Source organism: Entelurus aequoreus, linkage group LG04, assembly GCF_033978785.1.
Source record: "Entelurus aequoreus isolate RoL-2023_Sb linkage group LG04, RoL_Eaeq_v1.1, whole genome shotgun sequence".
Lineage (NCBI taxonomy): Eukaryota > Metazoa > Chordata > Actinopteri > Syngnathiformes > Syngnathidae > Entelurus > Entelurus aequoreus.
In genome coordinates this window covers 68,417,308-68,439,556 of record NC_084734.1, presented here as the reverse complement: position 1 = coordinate 68,439,556, position 22,249 = coordinate 68,417,308, and the positions used below count along the sequence as shown (strand labels likewise).

Below are 22,249 nucleotides of genomic sequence, written 5' to 3'. Positions count from 1 at the left end.
ACAAGACATATATATATATATATACTCTATTAGCCACAACACAACCAGGCTTATATTTAATATGCCACAAATTAATCCCGCATAACAAACACCTAGGTGTTTGTTATGCTAGCTACTAGCTACTAGCTCGAGCTAGTTATAGCAAGCGATCAAATGTTTGGAAGTGTACTCACGGTATCGCGTCTGCGTCTGTTAACGACGTCAAAGTCCTCCTGGTAAGAGTCTCTGTTGTCCGAGTTCTTCGATCTTGACTGCATCTTTCGGGAATGTAAACAATGAAACACCGACTGTGTTGTGTTGCTGACTTCCCTCGCAAAATACTCCGCTTCGCACCGACTTTCTTCTTTGCTTGCTCAGCTTCTTTCTCCATAATGCAATGAACAAATTGCAACAGATTCACCAACACAGATGTCCAGAATACTGTAGAATAATGAGATGAAAACAGCTATTTCGTATTGGCTTCAATGGGGAAGCCATACATGTGTTCTACTGGCTACGTCACGCGCATACGTCATCCTCAAAGGCGTTTTGAACCGGAAGTTCCCCGGGAAATTTAAAATTGCACTTTATAAGTTAACCTGGCCGTATTGGCATGTGTTGCAATGTTAATATTTCATCATTGATATATAAACTATCAGACTGCGTGGTCTGTATTAGTGGGTTTCAGTAGGCCTTTAAAGCGTCCATAATCTTTGGGTACTGCATATACATTTGTATGTATATATCTATATATATATTTGTTTAACCCAAACATAGCATGAGCTTATGGATAGGATTGATGCAATTAGTATTATTGTGGTCCACATGTCATTTGTCAAATATTATTCAGGCATTTTTTTCTCTGATTTTTTTCCTGAGCTCCTCTGTAACTATGATGTCAATGTTATGTCGGAGCACCTGTATCGTGTTTAACCGCCTAATTAAGCACAAGGAAGGTGTGTAAACTTGTAAACGCATACCAATAGTTCATATAATACATGTTCGTTGACCAAAGTGTCCGTTGAGTTCTTCATCGTCTTAGCATGAGTTTTTTTTTGTTTGTTTTTTCAATTTAGCTATTGTCATATTTTAGTCAGGAGAAAATAGATTGTTTACAAAAAATATTAGTCAACAAGATGAACACTGTTTTAACGATCATCAGCACTCATGCAGCAGCAACACATTTAAGTCACCTTTTCCGCATATATGGAAGCAATACATGAAGATAGGCAAACAAACGTCAACAGCGCTAAATATATCCTGTGGCGTACCACAGGGATCAACACTGGGACCAAAGTTGTTCAATCTTTATATAAATGATATTGGTAAAGTTACAAAAGACTTAAAGTTAGTATTATTTGCAGATCATACAACAGCGTTAGTTTTTTTTCCAGGAGAGAATACACAGAAGCCAATACAAATATTAGAAACAAATGAAAAAAATAATGAGATGGTTTGACAAAAAAAGACTATCCTTAAACCTCAACAAAACTAAAACAATGCTATTTTATAACAGAAGAAGAGAAATTTAAACACAAACAGAAATAGAAAGAATAGACATTGAAAGAGTATGTGAAATCAAAGTTTTAGGTGTAATGATTGATGATAAAATGAAATGGAAATCTCATGTAAAAATATACAACATGAGGTTGCAATAAAAACAAAGGCTAAATATGTATTGGACAAAAAGTCACTCCATATTCTTTACTGCTCTCTAGTGTTACCATATCTGAGTTAGTGAGCAGAAATATGGGAAACAACTACAAAAGTACGCTACAGTCACTAACTGTGTTACAAAACCATCAGTTAGAATAATGAATATTGTTGAATATAAAGACAATTTAAGCTTTTTATTTATTGAATTGAAAATATTGAAATTCTACAATATAGTGAATTTGCAAACAGTTAAAATTATGCACAAAGCAAACTATAACCGATACTCAAAAACGTACAACAATTCTTCTCAACAAAAGATGAGAGATACAAACAACCTCAATCTAACTTAAATATTTGTATGTACGTACAACACTTAAAACATTCAGTATATCAGTATGTGGAATTATATTATGAAATGGATTGAGTAAAGAAATCTTGCAGTGTACTAATATGATCCAATTTAAGAAACTGTTCAAACTCAAAGTGTTTACAAAGTACAAAGAAGAAGAACCATGATAAACATCCGGATCTTATTGACAACTTACTTCACTATTTGTCATTTATTTAATCATTGTTTTGTGTTATTATTAATGGAGTATATTGTGACTATCTTATTGATTATCTTATTGATAATCTTATTAATCTCACCATATGAAATACAACTTACTTCACTATTCGTCATTTATTTAATCATTGTTTTGTGTTATTATTTATGGAGTATATTGTGACTAAATTGAGAACAGGAAGTAAACACAAGTGTTAGCATTTGCTATGTAATGAAAAATGGGTAGGATTAAGCTCTGCTTCTTCTTACTCCTTTTTAAACATGTTGAAAAGAGAAACTGGAAATTGTGACGTATCATGTTGTAATTGTATGCCTGTTCGAAATACACTCAAACCATAACCATTAAAATGTACAAGTTATTAGGCGAGAAATGACTATTACAGAGTAACACACACGTCTTCCAGGCAAATATGGATATATTAAAAACATTTCTTTTTTTAATGCGGTTTGGTTTCTTGTCCACGTGCAAAAGTAGTCAATGTGAATAGATTTTAAAGATAATGTATTGTACACAGCATTGCACATTTAATGTTTTCACTATATTGATGAAGCTGGGGTTGCCTTTTCAGAATTGGTGAGTTGAAATGTGCATGATAGCTGGTGTATGTGTTTCATATGTACAGTATATCTGCATATGTAAATAACTCCACTCTTGTGAACTGTGGGATCTGTCGTTGTGGCTTGTGCAGCCCTTTGAGACATTTGTGATTAAGGGCTATAAAAGTGAACTTTAAATGATTGATTGAATTGCCTTTTTTTTTTTTTTAACACCGGAGAGTTTCAAATGAGTGTTGTTTTGTTTTTATTAGATATTAGTATTAATATGTGTACATGGCCCCATATCACCCAGGAATGAGAGGTTGTTCACTGCTTAGCACCACATCGCTCAGTAGCAAGACCTCTTACAGACTGCAGATTATTGTATCATGTTCTTCCATGGTCTTATCTGAACCAGACCTATTTTCTCTGGGCAGGAGCCGAATGTACAAGGATCGGTGGCATTTGTCTCGAAGATATTAGGCCCTTCGTTAGAAGGTAGAAAAGCTCCTGTGGGTTCTAAGGGTAGAAAAAGAACAGATGTCATCTGGGAGGCGTGGGAAGTGTTTGACAATGACGGATCATTCGGGGATGCTGTTAAATTGTGGTGTTAATGAGATACCACACTATGCAATCGAAATATGATTTGACATGATTTTTGGATTAAATACTGAGCTAAAATACATTGGTCTTTAAAGTTTCACTTATCGCTTTTTAGACATCAAGAGAAAACATATTTGCTAAAGTGATCTGTTCTTATTACTACAGAAGGGGAGAAAATAACACCAAGTGTTAACAATGCATAACCATCATGAAGATTTCGGACAGTTTTTAACATTAAAAACAAAATAACCTATGTGAAACTGTAAGGCATTCTGAGTTGACTTTAGAGCATGTCAGGGAGTCAATGGAAATCATACTATTTTATCTAAAGACCTTAATTAAGTTTATATAACGGTATATTCCCCAGTCCTACTGCCAGATATTGCCATTCATATTGTTGAGTCTGCAGAACTATAGTTAAGAACAGCCACTATTGTTCATTCAAAACTATCTGCATGTGGCAGCTCCGTAGTTGGATGAGCCAACACAATGTTAAAGTAATTGCAAATGAGTTATTGCCACGGTAAAACAATTGTTTAAACCTGTAGGTCCTGATTTGGTCCAATTAGTGGCAGCGCGGCAAGCTATTACCTGCGCATCATCACAATGTAAACTCAACAAACAGACAGTTGTTTTATCTCGAGAGCACACATAGCATTAGCAGTCATTTGGGGTTGTTTTTCTGGTCACATTACAAGTCCAGTAATCACCGTGATAGCTTTATTTTGATCTTTTCCAGCTTTTTAGGGAAACACATCTAACTCGCTGTCAGGCTGCTAAATGTTTGCAGTCATCTATCTACTAGTCATCAACTATTCACGGTGGTGTTTGCTGCTTAGTGTCTTGTAATTGTTGTGTGTTTTATATCAGGCTGATGACAGGAAACTAAAACAAAAAACAAACTAAAGTTATTTAGTAGAGCTGCACCGAACTGCAGTTAAAGGGGAACTGCACTTTTTTTTTGTAATTTTGCCTATCATTCACAATCCTTATGTAGGACAGGCACACACAGTTTTACATTTTTTATGCGTTCTAACTAGTAAATAAATGCAAGCAAAAGTCCTCTTACAATGGAACCTATGGGTCTAGCTCTATTCTGCTTATAGAGCTCTTAAAAAAAACATCCAAACACCTCCATCGAGGTTTTATATCCACGCTGTAAGAATAAATGTAACATAGTATAAATCAATCAATCAATGTTTATTTATATAGGCCTAAATCACAAGTGTCTCAAAGGGCTGCACAAGCCACAACAACATCCTCGGTTCAGATCCCACATAAGGGCAAGGAAAAACTCACAACCCAGTGGGTTGTGAGCCGCATTCATTTCACAAATGCATCACATCGTTCACTTTTTCCTTCAATATCATCACTGATTACTACTCACTGCAGACATGAGAGCCAAAAAACATAATTAACCAAACGTTTTTTCGGGTGTTTTTTCCGATTTATAACAGAGAATTAACTTTTACCAGCTCCGAGGCGAGAAAGCAGCTCACCAGCTCAAGATGTCAATACAGCAACCAAATAAAGTTGCCTCTCTCTAATCAATGCGCCGCTAAATGTACAGTAGGTCCTTAACGTTAGTGTTTATAATAACAATATCGCTAATACTTGGTTAATATTCATGTCACGATATGTAAACGGTGTATTGTTGCTGCTTTTGGATTGGATTTTTAGAAGGCTTTTTGGGTGGAATAGACGCAATGATGTAATTACTTAATGGCTTCATTTTAAGCAGACTTTTATTCACGTTTATTTACCAGTTCGAATGCATTAACAAAACACGTCTTTTTGTCTCTCAAAAGATTTGTAAATGTTTTAGTGTTTCTTAATGATAAAGGCAAAATGGGGGTTCCGGTTTATGTGCCGTCACATGGGTTCACTTTCTGTTGTAGACACGTCTGTGTATGGATCTGTATTGGGGAAAGATGTTAATATGTCTTGTAAACATGATAGCACTAACGCTAGTTAGCAATTATCATGCTAGCTGTTTTTACAGAGAATGAGCAGTATCACCGTGAGTAACCAAGGTTATCAAAGTGTGTTCTTCAATCATGGTTTTACAATAATTTTAACATTTTACATGGTAAAACTAACCGTTGGTAATTTAAAAGCGGTGTATCGTGAATACCAGTAATCGAGACATCCCAACATCAGAACTTGTCTAATGATTCACAGTGATTGCATCATGAAAAACTGGACCCACATTATAAATCATTTTCAATTGTCCTATAAGTCAGTGAATGGACAGAGCATTACGTCACAACAACACTGCGCCAAACATGAATATAAATCCATTTAATAAAGTCAAATACAAATAAGGCAACAAGAGAAGTATCCCACACTTTTCTTTTGTAAAATAAATGTGTACTGCAAATATGGGCATCTACATCAACAATATGATTTGCCTGAGTAGCTGGACAGGACAGAATAAAAAAAATAAATAAATAAAAAAAAAAATGCTAATACTAGAGCCATGTAGCGAGTTAGCTTACATCAAAGCTACAAGCTACAAAGAGAGGAAATGGACTGCGAATCCAAGCCAAAAATATGGAGAAAATACAATGACCTGGATGAATGGGAACATCCATGCATACGGAGAAAATCCATGAAGATTGGTTGGTGTTTGTATGATGAGTCTCAATTGGCTAAGGTTAGGGCGAAACATTACGGGCTGGCCAATCAGATGCAAGATAAGGCGGGTCATCAAAATCAGGAAGCAACAGTCACGCTCTAATGCCACATGACGACTAGGGAATCGGAGACAGAAGGATGTTTCAAGCTGACCACTCAAAAAAAACCAAAAAAACTTAAAAATGGCAAAGGAATTTTCTCCCGCATATTAGATTTTTCCTTTAGTGATGAAGATGACGTGCAGGAAACAATGCGTGTCAAGACAAATGTGTGCGTTTAGAGAAAATAATGCCCAAAACCTTAGTTTTTTGTTGTTTACTCTGTAAACCAAATCATTACTGCTCTCTTCATCTAAGACGTCCAACACAAATTTAGGAACACACATTAAGGTGAGTTGAGTTCATGAAAAGATTTACTGCACATAACCGTTACCAACTGTTCCCAAACACACACACACATCATTGTTTTTTTAGTCAAGTTATAGACAGATGCTGTTTTTTAACTGTAGGTAGAGAAAATGAATAACATTGTATGGATGAGCCAAAGAAAAGGCAAACTAAATTAATACATACAGTGCGGTGCAGGGACCCCTACAAATAGTTTTAGGGTGTCCCCAGCTGAATGACAGATAGTTATTAGTAATGAACCCTTTTATACACTCTCAGTTACATTACCATTGATATTATACATGTGGTTCCATAAATATAAATGCTGTTAAATGTAGCTTTGATTTAGCAAGCTACTTTTGCCGTGTAGCTTGTAGTGTAGTTTGCTACAATTCTCCGGGGATATATTTCCCTGCAGCATAGCTACATTTATTCGACAGTAACTTGTAACTTATCTTTCTACATTTTCCAAGTAGCTTGCCCATCACTGATATTATGCTTGTTGTAAAACTGAATTGCATAATTCCAAGGCTATACCTTTTTGAGCTGCATTAGAAGCAAAGTATTAGAAACACTTAAGTGTGATGCAGTGCATTTCAATACCACTAAATTAAATGAAATTATGCAATTTAAACAGCATGATTATCTTGGTAAATGAATAATACTGTATGCAATCTCAATATCATTGACGTATGGTACGGATAATAGCAGTGATATATTGTTTGTTTTTGTTTATCATAATTGAACATCATTGCCACAAACTCTGTTCTTTCTCACAGATAACAATGACTCTGTGTCCTCCCCGTAAAATACGTATTCCAGGCAAAGCCAAATTATTCTCTCACTCTCCTCTGTGATTTGGTGCTTTCATTAAACACCGTGCCGTCCATCACAAACTTTGGCCTTGTAGTCCGTCTCGTCTTTTCAGTCTGCTTGCTAGGGATTTCGCTGCCTCATTTTATGATCCCTTTCCTCCATAGGCTACCCTTGATTTCTAATGTGCAGCATATATTTCCTTATCAACCTAAGAAAAACATGCATTGTCTCCTCATTACATTACAACATAATACAGCCTAAACTCAGCTGGCTCATTTTAGTACGAAGACTTAAAGTGATTTCAATGACCACATCAATGAAAACTCATGAATTTTCTCCATCTCATACTGCAGCAATTGTGTCTAAAGCCTCTTTTTGCATATGTTTACATAATCAATTTCTTTTTTTTTCTAATTCTATTACGACGGGAACAAAGGGGGGTGGTGGGCACTTTAGGAGGTGCGATTTACATACAAATTGGCTTGAGATAGACAACTGTCTGATGGAGGGTGGATAGTGATCATACGTTGTGCTTTTGAATGTGTGCATGTCTTAAAAAGGGCTGTTTGCAACTTGCTACATAAGGGTGGGTCCATAAAACAATATCCATATATATCGCAATAGACACATCATCGATATCAATATAAAATGCGTTGGATTAAATATTCAATGTTCATATTTTCGGTCGAAAGAATCTAGAAATTATGAAGCATGATTCCTTTTATGAAGTCACTCACGCTTTGGGAACTCAGGAAACAGGAAGTGTCACTGAGCAATGGTAGGGACACACTAACAGTCAGTCACGTATCAACTAAAGAGTGTTACACCTCTCCCGATGTTGTTCAGCTCCCAGATCGTCGTCGAGGAGTGCAGGGAGATGTTCTCTCCAGGGCCGAACACCCTTCACTTTACCCGACAATGTGTCTGCTAAGCCCCGCTTTCGGGTCGGAATGACGAGGCCGTCAATTCGTGAATATTTGGTCACTTTATTCTTATTTCTGCAGGACACAACCGGACACATTTGCTACTACTACTACATGCTACAGCTCGCTCTCCTCACTCTTCCACTCACTCACTGACATCAATCACCCAACACACTGCCATTCTTAAAGGAGCACACACAAATAAGCTAATCTCGTAACCCTAGTTTGGTTGCTGTCTTTCTGTCTCGCTGTGGATTCACTGCATGGAGTGAGAAGAGAAACAGTGATATCTTGATATATCAACTCAATAACAGACAATTGCCCTTAGTTTTGCTGGTTTTAATGCAGACAGTACAGCGACATCCTGACACTTCCAATGTGTGGGTTTAATGAGCAGTTTTGCCAAACTACTCTGTGTAGTTTTCAATAGCTTATACACGACTCAAATTGGCAACTACTTTCAAGTCTACTTAAGTATTTTATTACCTTAGCCGAGCTCATGCTACCTGGCTACCAGACAGTCTCTCTGCTGATAAATAGCACCTTTGGTAAGTTTAAAATTGTTTTGCTGTATTTATTGGCAGGCTTAAATAACTCATAAGATGTATCAATAATTCCTCCCCAACCCGGAGATGGCACTCCACCCTTTTCCGGACGAGAACCATGGACTCGAATTTGAAGGTGCTAATTCTCATCCCAGTCGCTTTACACTCTGCTGCGTTCCAGTGAGAGCTGAAGATCCCGGCCAGATGAAGTCATCAGGACCACATCATCTGCAGACACCAAACCGTATCCCCTCCACGCCCAGACTGGGCCTAGAAATTCTGTCCATAAGAGTTATGAACATAATCGGTGACAAAGGACAGTCCTGGCAGAGTCCAACCATCACTGAAAACGGGTCAGACTTACTGCCGACGATGCGGACCAAGCTCTGACACCGCCTCAATCAGACAGTCCGATAACCCATGCTCTCTGAGCACTCCCCACAGGACTTCCCGAGGGACACTGTTGAATGCCTTCTCCTAGGTGGGATTGAAGAGGAACATAATCAGTGACAAAGGACAGTCCTGGCAGAGTCCAACCCTCACTGAAAACGTGTCAGACTTACTGCCAACGATGCAGACCAAGCTCTGACACCACAATCAGACAGTCCAATAACCCATGCTCTCTGAGCACTCCCCACAGGACTTCCCGAGGGACACTGTTGAATAGCACATGTAGACTGGTTGGGCAAACTCCCATGCACCCTCAAGGACCCTGCCGAAAGTATAGAGTTGGTCCACAGTTCCACGACCAGGACCACACTGCTCCTCCTGAATCCGAGATTCAACTATCCGGCCTAGCCTGCTCTCCAGTACACCTGAGTAGACCTTACCGGGTGGCTGAGGAGTGTGATCCCACAATAGTTGGAACACACCCTCCGGTTCCCCTTTTTAGAGAGAGGAACCACCACCCCCGTCTGCCAATCCAAAGGTCCTGCCGCTGATGCCCACCCAATGTTTGTGTGTTTTGCCAACCAAGACAGCCCCATAGCATCGAGAGCCTTAAGGAACTCTGGCCTTGCCACAGAGGAGTTTTTTAACTACCTCGGCAACCTCAGCCCCCGAAATAGGAGAGCCCAACACAGATTCTCCACGCACTGCTTCCTTATAGGAAAACGTGTAGGTGGGATTGAGGAGGATTGAGTATTCCCTCCACCGATTCACAACATCCGGAGTCGAGGTCAGCAACACAACATCCCCACCGTACTCGGTATTGACAGTGCATTGCTTCCCCCTCCTGAGGCGGTGGATGGTGGTGCAGAATTTTTTCGAAGCCGTCCGGAAGTCGTTTTCCATGTCGTCTTCCCTGAAATTCTCCCATGTCGTAGTTTTTGTCTCCGCGACCGCGCACTGCTTGGCCTGTCAGTACCTGTCCGCAGCCTCCGCAGTCCCATGAGCCTAAAGGACCCGATAGGACTCTTTCTTTCAGCTCACCTCACAATGCATTTGGGCCGGCCAGGTGTGTCCGGCATCCTCCCCCACCATCGGAGCCAACTCACTACCAGATGCTGATCAGTAGAAAGCTCTTCCCCTCTCTTCACCTGAGTATCCAAAACATGAGACCGCAAATCTGATGACACATCCACAAAGTCGATCATCCAACTGTGGCGTAGGGTGTCCTGGTGCAAAGTGCACATATGGACACCCTTATGTTTGAAAATGGTGTTTGTTGTGGACAATCTATGACGAGCATAAAAGTCCAATTACAAAACACCACTCGGGTTCAGATCAGGGTGGCCATTCCTCCCAATCATGCCTCTCCAGGTCTCACTGTCGTTGCCAATGTGAGTGTTGAAGTCACAGAGCAGAACAAGGGAATCACTTGAGGGGGCACTCTCCAGTACACCCTCGAGGGAATCCAAAAAGGGCAGGTACTTTGAGCTTCTGTTTAGTGCATAAGCACAAACAACACTCAGGACCCGTCCCCTCACCGGAAGGCGGAGGGAAGCTACACTCTCGTCTACCGGGTTAAACTCCAACGTACAGTCTTTGAGCTACCGTTTCCTCTCACTGCGTGCAAAGCCAGAGTTGAAGAGAGTCCAGCCCCTCTGGACAGGACTGGTTCCAGAGCCCTTGCTGTGAGTAGAAGTTAGCCGGAACTTTTCCACCTCGCGCACCAGCTCAGCCTCCTTGCCCCCCAGCGAGGTGACGTTCCACGTCCCAAGAGCTAGCTTTTGTAGCCGAGGATCGGACCGCCAAGGGCCCTACCTTCGGCTTCCGCCCAGCTCACACTGCACCCAACTTCTATGTCCCCTCCTATGAGTGGTGAGCCCATTGGAGGGGGGACCCACGTTGCATCTTCGGGCTGTCCATGGCCTTTCCCCATGGGGACAGGCCTGTCCACCAGGTGCTCGCCATCGAGCCCCACCCTTGGGCCTGGCTCGGGAGAGGGGCCCCGGTGACCCGCTTCCGGGCGAGGTAAATGGGAGTCCTCTTTTTTTTGTCATAAAGGCTTTCAAGCTGCGCTTTGTCTGGTCCCTCACCTAGGAACTGTTTGTCTTGGGAGACCCTACTAGGTGGCATAGAAGCCCCCGGACAACATAGCTCCGAAGATTATTGGGACATGCAAACTCATGTATCACGATAAGATGGCAGCTCAGAAAGGAGTGTCTTTGACTTTATTGAATGGATGCATTTAATGTTTGGCGCAGCTGGACCTGAGCAGGAGGGAATTGAAAGAAGAAGAAAAAAAGGGGGGAGGGCGCTAACAAGAGGGGGATGAGACAGAGAAACAACAACAACAGAACAATATTAGCTGTTTCTCTACATGCAATACCCCACATTGACAATTTAAAATTTTTTTTTTTTTATTCGCAAATTTAATTTAAAAAAATAAATGAAAGAACACATATACATAAGTATTTACAGCATTTGCTCAATACTCTGTTTATGCACCTTTGGCAGCAATTACAGCCTCAAGCCTTTTTTGAATATGATGCCACACCTGGCACACCTATCTTTGGGCAGTTTCGCCCATTTGTCGTTGCAACACCTCTCAAGCTCCATCAGGTTGGATGGGAAGTGTAGGTTTTCATCCGGGATGTCTCTGTACTTTGCTGCATTCATCGGAGTCTAGTAAGGGAGGTAACCAAGAACCCGATGGTCACTCTGTCAGAGCTACAGCACCCTTGTGACCCTACATATATATCTTGTATGCAATAATGTTTTAGATTAAACTGGTCCTAATTAGGGATTATGTTTGATAAGGAATTATCGAGTTAGAGCCTATTATCGAATCCTATTATCGAACCGATTCCTTATCGATTCTCTTATCGAGTCCAGATAGGTTGTTGTATATGGAAAAAAACACACAATATTTGGTTTAACAAAAGCTCACTTTTATTATATAATAAAAAAATAAAATCTACTAAATAAATAAATATTGACTGTTACCCACCTAAAAAAATAAAATAAAATAAATAAATATTGACTGTTGTTACCCGAAGTATATTAAGTGGGATTTTTCAGAGAAACAAATGTATACAGCAACACAAAAACAACCTGTCTTTGTGATCACTATAGGTGTATAAATAATAATATAGTGTTAAATAAAATCAGTCCCTTGGGCACAAAACTGGAAATAATACAGCTCTCCAAAAAGTGCACTTCTGCTGCTATTTGACATAACTGTTTGTTATGATGCTTTGACATTTTTGCACTTTATTTCTTTATTGAAAGAAAATTCTATGAAGAGAAAAGTTCTTTGCAAATGTGGTTACAATGCTAAAAAATGAAAAGTTAAAGCTAAAAAAAGAAATACACTTTATTGAGTTAACATTATTTCTTTATAGGGGGAAAAATGTTATGAGCTAGAGCAGGGGTCACCAAGGCAGTGCCCGTGGGCACCAGGTAGCCCATAAGGACCAGATGAGTAGCCCGCTGGCCTGTTCTAAAAATAGCTCAAATAGCAGCACTTACCAGTGAGCTGCCTCTATTTTTTAAATTTTATTTATTTACTAGCAAGCTGGTCTCGCTTTTCCGACATTTTTAATTCTAAGAGAGACACAACTCAAATAAAATTTGAAAATCCGAGAAAATATTTTAAAGACTTGGTCTTAATTTGTTTAAATAAATTCATTAATTTTTTTACTTTGCTTCTTATAACTTTCAGAAAGACAATTTTAGAGGAAAAATACAACCTTAAAAATGATTTTAGGATTTTTAAACACGTATACCTTTTTACCTTTTAAATTCCTTCCTCTTCTTTCCTGACAATTTAAATCAATGTTCAGGTATTTTTTTTTGTTGTTGTTGCAAAGTATAATAAATACATTTTAATTTAATTCTTAATTTTAGCTTCTGTTTTTTCGACGAAGAATATTTGTGAAATATTTCTTCAAACTTATTATGATTAAAATTCAAAAAAATTATTCTGGCAAATCTAGAAAATCTGTAAAATCAAATTTAAATCTTATTTCAAAGTCTTTTGAATTTCTTTAAACATTTTTGTTCTGGAAAATCTAAAAGAAATAATGATTTGTCTTTGTTAGAAATATAGCTTGGTCCAATTTGTTATATATTCTAACAAAGTGCAGATTGGATTTTAACCTATTTAAAACATGTCATCAAAATTCTAAAATTAATCTTAATCAGGAAAAATTACTAATGATGTTCCATAAATTCTTTTTAAATTTTTTTCAAAAAGATTCGAATTAGCTACTTTTTCTCTTCTTTTTCTCGGTTGAATTTTAAATTTTAAAGAGTCGAAATTGAAGATAAACTGTTTCAAAATGTAATTGTAATTTTTTTTCGTGTTTTCTCCTCTTTTAAACCGTTCAATTAAGTGTAAATATCATTAATTATTAATAATAAAATAGAGTAAAGGTAAATTGAGCAAATTGGCTATTTCTGGCAATTTATTTAAGTGTGTATCAAACTGGTAGCCCTTCGCATTAATCAGTACCCAAGAAGTAGCTCTTGGTTTCAAAAAGGTTGGTGACCCCTGAGCTAGAGAATATAACAACTACACTACCCAGCATGCAACGGGAGTTACGAGCATGCGCGGTAGCCCCGAAAAGTGTTGCATGTTGCCACGCTGTGAAAGTAAACGTCAAGAACTCAGCCAACACGCCTCGTCTGCATTATTTATAACTAGACAGACAACACATCTACAGTGTGATTTTTTTTTAATTACAAGGAAAGAAAAACAAAAGTTAAAAAAGGGAGATATTTGTTGTATATATATGTATGTGCTGCGGTTGTTTTAAGAACGTTGCGACAGCTGCCGTAAAGGAGGTGCGTTGCTAGCCTGGTTGCTATGTTTCCGGTTGGTCGTAAAAGTGTTCGTCATGTGTTTTGCCCTGCTAAAATCTCTCAGTAAAGTTATTCGATGGATTATAGCTTTTGTTTTGAACTTTATTACACCTTGGAGCGCTTTTTCCCATCCATTGTTTTCCTGCTTTCGCTATCTGCGCCTAATGACTGAGCTAGGTGACGCCATTTCTTGTGATGTCACACGGAGCATTTCTGGTCGGGACGGGATTCGAATAAAGAATCAACTCTTTTCCTTTACTATAGTGGTCTCGATAACGGGTACCGGTTCTCAAAAAGGGATTCGAGTCCGAGGACTCGGTTCTTTTCTTATCAAACAACCGGGAAAACCGGTTTCGAGTATCATCCCTAGTCCTAATGGTACCTTGTTATTGTGCAATACTCACCTGTTCCTCCTCATTACTAATAGTATAATAATACCCAGTGGTTAATATATGTTGTGTGTTATGAACGAGCTCTGTGTCTAGACAGTGATGTAAGATGTGTTTCATAGTGGAAGTCAGATCGTATACCAAAGACCGTTGGTACTAATGGTACAGTGCCATAGTTTGATTATTTTGTAGCGCGTCACGTAGGGATGAGAATTGATAAGATTTTTCCTGTTCCGATTCCACTTTCGGTTCTGCTTAAAGATTCCGTTCTTTATCAGATCTCTTATCAATTCTTACAAAAAGATGGATTAGCTACAATTTAGTTTAGTCTGGAGGTAACATGACCTTACAAAGCCACCGGTGAGGTGTTAAAAGGCGCATAGAATGGAACAACTCTTGTGAAAATATATAAATAAAAAAATCTGTAGAATTTTCAATTTATGCTTTTGATTCTAATGGGATATTGTTTTATTTTTTTTAATTTTTTTTTAATGCACTTTCATTTTAGATATGAGAGTATAAGAGACTCCTATCAGTTCATGTGCAACTATAAGTACTCAATCACAGTTCTATTCACTAACTTATTCATTTGCATTCTCTGTTGGTTAAAACTAGTTTTATTTCAATCATCTCTTTTGTTCTCTGTTGCTGTGACCTACTGCTTGTAAGAACATTCTGAATAAAAGTTCAGTTTCATCAAACGTGAACTTCAACCACTAAAACCATAATTTTAGCTATTCAGAAGAATTATTGAAAAACCTTTCAGTCGTCAGTTCTGTTCACTTCCTGACTTTATACCTCCACCCAAGAGCAAATCAGCAGTTAGTACAGCAAGACAAATCAGAATGTGCTTTGAAACAGCGTTGCTGTTCCTTCGGAGACCAAAATGGCTTGTCCAAGGGTGGCCTGCACTGTACTTTGCTTCTGGGGCGTTAAATGGAATATAATTGCATGTATTGAAGTGAAGTGAATTATATTTATATAGCGCTTTTCTCTAGTGACTCAAAGCGCTTTACATAGTGAAAACCCAATATCTAAGTTACATTTAAACCAGTGTGGGTGGCACTGAGAGCAGGTGGGTAAAGTGTCTTGCCCAAGGACACAACGGCAGTGACTAGGATGGCGGAAGCGGGAATCGAACCTGCAACCCTCAGGTTGATGGCACGGCCACTCTACCAACCGAGCTATACCGCCCCTATATTGAAGCCTACAGGTGCATTCTGCTTTAAAGTCAATGAATAATTGCACAATGTTGGGTGAGCTTCGGCCAGCACAAAGCTGCTGTTCTCTATACTTTGCCTGTCAAACTGCTAACAAGTGCAAATTATTTTTAATGATAGGCAGTACCATCCAACCAAACTCCTATTCACAAACAATCACACTTGTTCAGACACCAGAAACCACAAATTATACACATTTTCTACCACACACCTCCATAATGACATTCATCAGGGGAAGTACATTTAGTGTAATGGATGACTGCATAGTATCAACCAAATGCATTCTGTCTCCCTGTGCAACTTATTTTGTAAGGCATAACGTGTGGAGCATGACTACCCCAAATAAACAAAAGCATCTCCTAGGAGGGTTGAGTGCCCTCAGAGACTTCAGGTCACACAGTAACTTTACTTAATTTTTTCAAGACAAAAGGAAAAAAATTCTCCGTCATTACCTGTACTATCTCTATCATATTTATTTCACAAATGATTTTATTTATATTTCCAACCTTTGCTCATTTGATACGGATGGATGGAAATATATGTGGAATAATTCTATGTTGCACTTTATTACTAATTTCATATTTGATGCACATGAGGCAATTGGCACACTTGTGGTAATTGCTGCTTGCACATCTCAAAGATTAACCAGCACAAACACAAAATAATAAAAAGCACATCTGATATATTTGCCAAAGTACTCACCACTTTTGAATGTTTCAGCCTTTCATTGTTTTAAATTAAATCACGATCAATCTACAAGAACAAGAAAAGAAAGCTTCTTTAATTTCAGAGTGAAAAAATATTTGTATAAATAGGTATCAGGTAATTATAAATCTATAAAATAAAGTCAATGACGTCATGAGTATTCATCCCCTTCTGGTCAGTATATAGTCGATTCAAGGTTTATGGTTTATTTACATTTTAATTCTCCATAGGTTAAACACAATGAACACAATTATGTTTCTCGTACCCAGTGCCTTTAGTGTCACAACAAATGTGCAAATGCAAGGACAAGGCAACAGTATATAAGTACATAAATAGTCATAAATAATAATAACAATGCTCTGAGTCTCAATCAGGCTTGCACATTTGAGACAGCTTTCTTTTTTTTTTTTTTCCTACTTAAAAAACAGCTCAAGGCTCAGGTGTGACTAACTTTTCAGGTTCAGCCACAGATTCTCAATTGGATTCAGACCTGAGCTTTGACTTGGACACTCTAAAGTCTAAACCATTCACATTGTTGCCTTTGAACTAGTTCTGTGTCGCTTTTACTTTATAATTTGGGTCGTTGTCTTGCTGGAAAACAAATCCTCTCCCAAGTTGAAACAGATTAGCCTCCAGGATTTGCGGGTATGTTTCTGGGTATATATTCCCCTCTAACTTTACAAGCCTTCCAGTGTGTGCCATTGAGAATCATCCCCACAAAATGATGTTGTCCCCAAGATGGTGTGTTTGTGGTGATGTGTTTGGTGTTGGCCAAACATAGCGTCCCGTCCGATGGCCAAAAGGCAAAAAAGTATCATCTTCCACATTAAAGGACCTTTTGTCACGACCATGGCTTATCAAAGCACAAATTCAGGGGCAGTGAATACTTTTACAAGACATTGTACTACCCACAGCATACAATTCACATTAACTGATTACAATATTGCACAAACACAATTTGCTAAAGGACACACGTCGATCAGATGTACATAATTTTACGACTTGAACAACTTTCTCTATGTATTTTTTGCTTCTGAAAATGTGTTTGACAGTAATTTGATTTCCAATAAACCAATTAGTTTTTGAGTAATCAGTAGATAACTAACTGCACGTGTAACACCCTCTTTCCATCTCCAGACTGGATATGCCGCCCTCTCTTGGTGTGACATCATCTGCAGAACTGTAGCACATTTCCCCACATAGGCATTGTGGATAAAGGCACATATATATATATATATATATATATATATATTTATATATATATATATATATATATATATATATATATATATATATATATATATATATATATATATATATATATATATATATATATATATATGTATATATATATATATATATATATATATATATATATATGTATATATGTATATATATATATATATATATATATATATATATATATATATATATATATATATATATATATATATATATATATATGTATATATATATATATATATATATATATATGTATGTATATATATATATATATATATATATATATATATATATATATATATATACACATATATACACATATATATATGTATATGTATATATATATATGTTTGTATAAATATATATATATACAGTATACACACATATATATGTATATATATATGTATGTATATATATATATGTATATATATATATATATATATATATATATATATATATATATATATATATATATATATATATATATATATATATATATATATATGTGTATACTGTATATGTATGTTTTTTATATATATATGCATTTGTTTTCTTTGATTACTCATTTGCATGTTATTAATTTCCTGTTCCATGATGACTTCAGAACTGATATGGTTAACATTATGCGATTTCCTTAAGCATCTGCTCTTCATTCTTGTTTTTTTTCCACAGGTTCTGAATTAGTCTTTCTCCCGTCCGGGGTACTCTCGATTTTTGGGATTGAATTTGGCCTAAGTCATGGGTCCCCAAACTACAGCCAGCGTCCAAAATCCGACCCGGATAAAAAAATTATTATTATTATTATATTATTATTTTTTAAAATCTATGTCCCATTTTGCGCAAATCAATTTGACTAGAGAGATCCATACTTTCCTCATATTCCCATCATTTGGAAATGTATGCAGGCTGACCTCTTCTTTAGTTGCATTGTTACAACCTGCAACAATGCATGTTGCAGACGTATTTCATAATTCCTTCAAATTATATCATGTTTTGGGATTAAAATTCTACCAAAAGACATACTACATGATATGAAGCTTTCTCCAGTCTTATGTAGGTGAAGCGGGCACTCCAAAACAAGAGAATACATGCCTAAAATCACTACTGTCTCTGTCACAGGGGGACATTTTAGCTCTAGACATCATTTTTAGGTCCAGAGCTATGAAATAAGTGCCAATGTTGTCAGGTCATTTAATGTGCGTTACATACTGTACATTATTTATCTGAGGAGCATTTTTTTTCCAAGATTGTTGTTTTCGATCATTTTCAGATCTGCTTCTACTATTCAGACCACCTGAATTTGCTGCATAGGAGGGGCAAGCAGAAAAAAGCTTAAAACATAGAAACGTACATTACAAATTGGCATGTGTGTGTGAGATGTATTGATCTGATTAGAATGCAGCACCACATTTTCCCCTCACATCTGTCATAATATCAAGTAACAAACATGTTATTGGGTTTCTAGTTATGGAGTAACTGAGATAGATTTTCATGTCTGCTTCAGCCTTTCGCACCAATCCATCTTTCTTTGAGTTTATGTAGATTGCTATAGCACGGGACCGGGCCTACCACTCATGGGGATACAACAAGATTGGATGTTTCATGTGTAATCACTAGTTATGTAGTGTTAATTGTGTGGTTTGGCAGACTGTGTGATGTAACAGTGGAAAGGTGGATACATTCAGTCACAGCCTGGAATTCCATTGATATGTTTAGTATGTTTGTGACTCTTGTTTTTGCTGGGTTTAAAATACAGAAAAATAGATTAGACCAATGCCTAGTTCACCTTCCTAATGCTGGCTGGTGCTAAGAATCAATCTGCTTTACTCTCTCAGGACTCCTGGAGTTCTCTCCTGTCCTCCGGTACTTCATCTCAGGTATGGAAGCAACAGCAGGAATAGCTTCTGTATGTAGAATAGCTCTGTTGTAGAACTTGGCTATATAGATTTTTGTATGAATACTTTTCTTTTGTCTTTGTTTTTAAGTGGGAGGGAGACAACCGAAGAAGAAGCAAACTGGTAATATTCAATGATGTATTGCAATGTGTGATGCACTATTGTTGCTTTAGCCGCTTTGCTCTAGCTAGATGTGGAGTCTTTTGTTGTGGTTGTGTAGTCTTTCTGCGTAGAAATATGTTATTTTCCCCTCTCCCGAGTTTCCTTAGAGGCCCTTCCTTTCCTTGTGTCCTCCAGTGCACGCCCCAAGTTTTTTGCAATCTTTTAAAGAGCGAAGGAGAACAAGGAGCAGATGAGTTTCTTCACTGTAATTCCTCTTCGTCTGATTGCTCCTGATGAGTCACAGTTGACCGAGTCACGCAGCTGTGTGGTTCTTGTTATGCCAGTATCATACAATATGACACCACCATGAAAGCGTTTTGACGCCGGTCTCCTCCCCTATCTCTCGCTCCTTCCTCGCAAACTGCTAATGAAAAGAATCAACTTTTTCCACCCTAATCCCTCTACCCCAACAGCTGATGGTGAAGAATTGCATTCACAATGCTCTTTTAATTAGTATAAAGAATAAATTGGTTGAGCATGCCTTTCCCGTAATTGCTTTTTTTCCTCAGCTCGGATTTAATTGGGCAGTGTTACTTTGCTATTGATCTCTTTTGATGTGCTTTAATTTGGATAATTTTATCTCTTTATTTTATTTGAGACAAGTCAGTTTGTCTTGAACAGGGTTGAAGTGGGGACAGTGTTTGGCAACATGGCTGGTACCGCTGCAGACTGTACTATTTTAGTTAGACTTGGTGGTTAGGTGACTATAGGCAAGATGTTCTGACCCAAAGGCAACATCACAGCTCCATTACTATATAGAACAGGGGTGTCAGACGTACGGCCCGAGGGCCGGATCAGGCCCGAGGGCCGGATCAGGCCCGTGAACAGGTTTTGACCGGCCCGCGGGATGAGTTTGCTAAGTATAAAAAGCTGCTCTAAATGTGTCCACTGGATGTCGCAATAGCAATCTTTGTAGTAAGTAATTACATGTTATTGATAAAGCGCTTTTCACAGATAAAATCACAAAGTGCTGTACAAAACATAGGTGAAGTAAAACAACAATTCAATTAAAACAACAGGGGCAACATCATGAAAAGGATACAACGTGGATTAAAAATGATAGTTAACAGGTGCATTAACTAAAAGTTTTACTAAAAAGAGACGTTTTCAAATGTTTCTTAAAAGTTTCAACACAGTAAAGATCACAGAGGGACTGATGTAAATTGTTCCAGAGTCTAGGAGCTATAGCCTGGAATGCCAGGTCTCCATGGGTTTTAAAATGAGTTTTGGGAATTTTTAGAAGACCCTGGCCTGAAGACCAGAGGCTGGGCCCTGAAGAGTAGGGGCATAGCAAGTCAGTGATGTACTGAGGGGCCCCACCATGCAACGCACGGAATGTCAGGACTAAAATCTTAAAATTAATGCGGAATTTAACTGGAAGCCAATGAAGACTGGATAAAATGGGGGTAATATGGGCTGTTCTGGGTGCAGCGGTCAAAAGTCTGGCAGCCGCATTTTGTACAGTCTGAAGTCTCTTTAGCTTTGACTTGTTGAAAAGGGTGAAGAGAGAATTGCAATAGTCAATGCAAGACGAAATGAACGTGTGAATGATCATTTCAAGATCCAATTTGGACAACAAATTTCTCACTTTAGAAATATTTCTGAGGTGATAAAAACAATTTTTGGTCAGTTGACAACAGTGACCCTCCAAATTCATGGACTGATCCAACACAAACCCAAGGTTTCTGAGGCTGCTTTTAACAGATGCACCCAGAGCACCAAGGGAGTTCCTGATCAGGGGGATCTTTTTATCGGGCGCAATTATCAGAGTTTCCGTTTTGTTCGAATTTATCTGGAGGAAATTTGAGGACAACCAGTTTTTAATAGAGGATACACACTCCAAGAACTCATATAAAAAGTGGAACTCTGAATCATTGAAGGAGCATAACAGTTGAATATAATCTGCATAGAAATGATAAGAAACATTTTTAAAACTACTGATCAACCTCCCAAGCGGCCTCAGATACAACAAAAATAAGACAGGCCCCAGAACAGAACCCTGGGCCACACCACATGACAGGTTGGACACATTGGACATTACATCGTTAAAAGCAACATTAAAAGTTCTCCCATTTAGATGATGCTACATATGTACAAAATAAATCACATGATGTTAGTACATCAGTTGTGAAAAATTATCAAACTACATAAATAACATATTTTAATTTGATTTTGATATTTTTTTTTTATCTTGATAGATTAAAACTTAACACCAATGAGTTGACTGATGAACATTATCACATAATTTATTCAGAAAATATAAATAACAAGAAATAAATATAGAATATTATTAACCACAACATGTAAGTGTAAACAAAAACTCAACAACATTATGATTTGTACATTTTCACAATGTGCTTGTTCTATTTTTAAACAAAGAAAACAATCTGAAGTTGTCTTTATTTCTAAGTTATCGTGCCGTGATTTTACCAGTCCGGCCCACTTGGGAGTAGATTTTTCTCCATGTGGCCCCCGATCTAAAATGAGTTTGACACCCCTGATATAGAAAGTGAGCAGCACTTTCATCTCACATCAATATGGTATGGTTGCAAAAGCAGTGCAGTAAAGTCAGGGACAAGGCCTTCTAAGATGTCCTCACCAAGCCTGCAGGCTGCTATGTATTTCTTTCAGCAGCGACTTTACAGTTTGTGACTGATTCATGCTGTGTCATCTCTACCCTCCCGCGTGCAAGAACAAAAAGCAATTTTCAACCTCCTCCTCTGTTGTTTTATAATTAGT

General features: G+C 37.8%; 1 protein-coding gene across 11 annotated transcripts in view; it reads left to right on the top strand.

Moving 5' to 3' along the window:
- tenm2a (teneurin transmembrane protein 2a) overlaps positions 1 to 22,249 on the top strand; it is a 639,454-nt gene that overhangs the window by 192,124 nt on the left and 425,081 nt on the right. For 7 of the 11 annotated variants that reach the window (XM_062045574.1, XM_062045572.1, XM_062045573.1 and 4 more), the window contains exons 3-4: positions 19,289 to 19,330; positions 19,439 to 19,471. The exons of the other annotated variants lie outside the window; for them this stretch is intronic. In XM_062045574.1, coding sequence (XP_061901558.1) covers positions 19,289 to 19,330; positions 19,439 to 19,471 — 75 coding nt within the window. The remainder of the gene's footprint in view (positions 1 to 19,288; positions 19,331 to 19,438; positions 19,472 to 22,249) is intronic. 11 annotated transcript variants of the gene reach the window in all.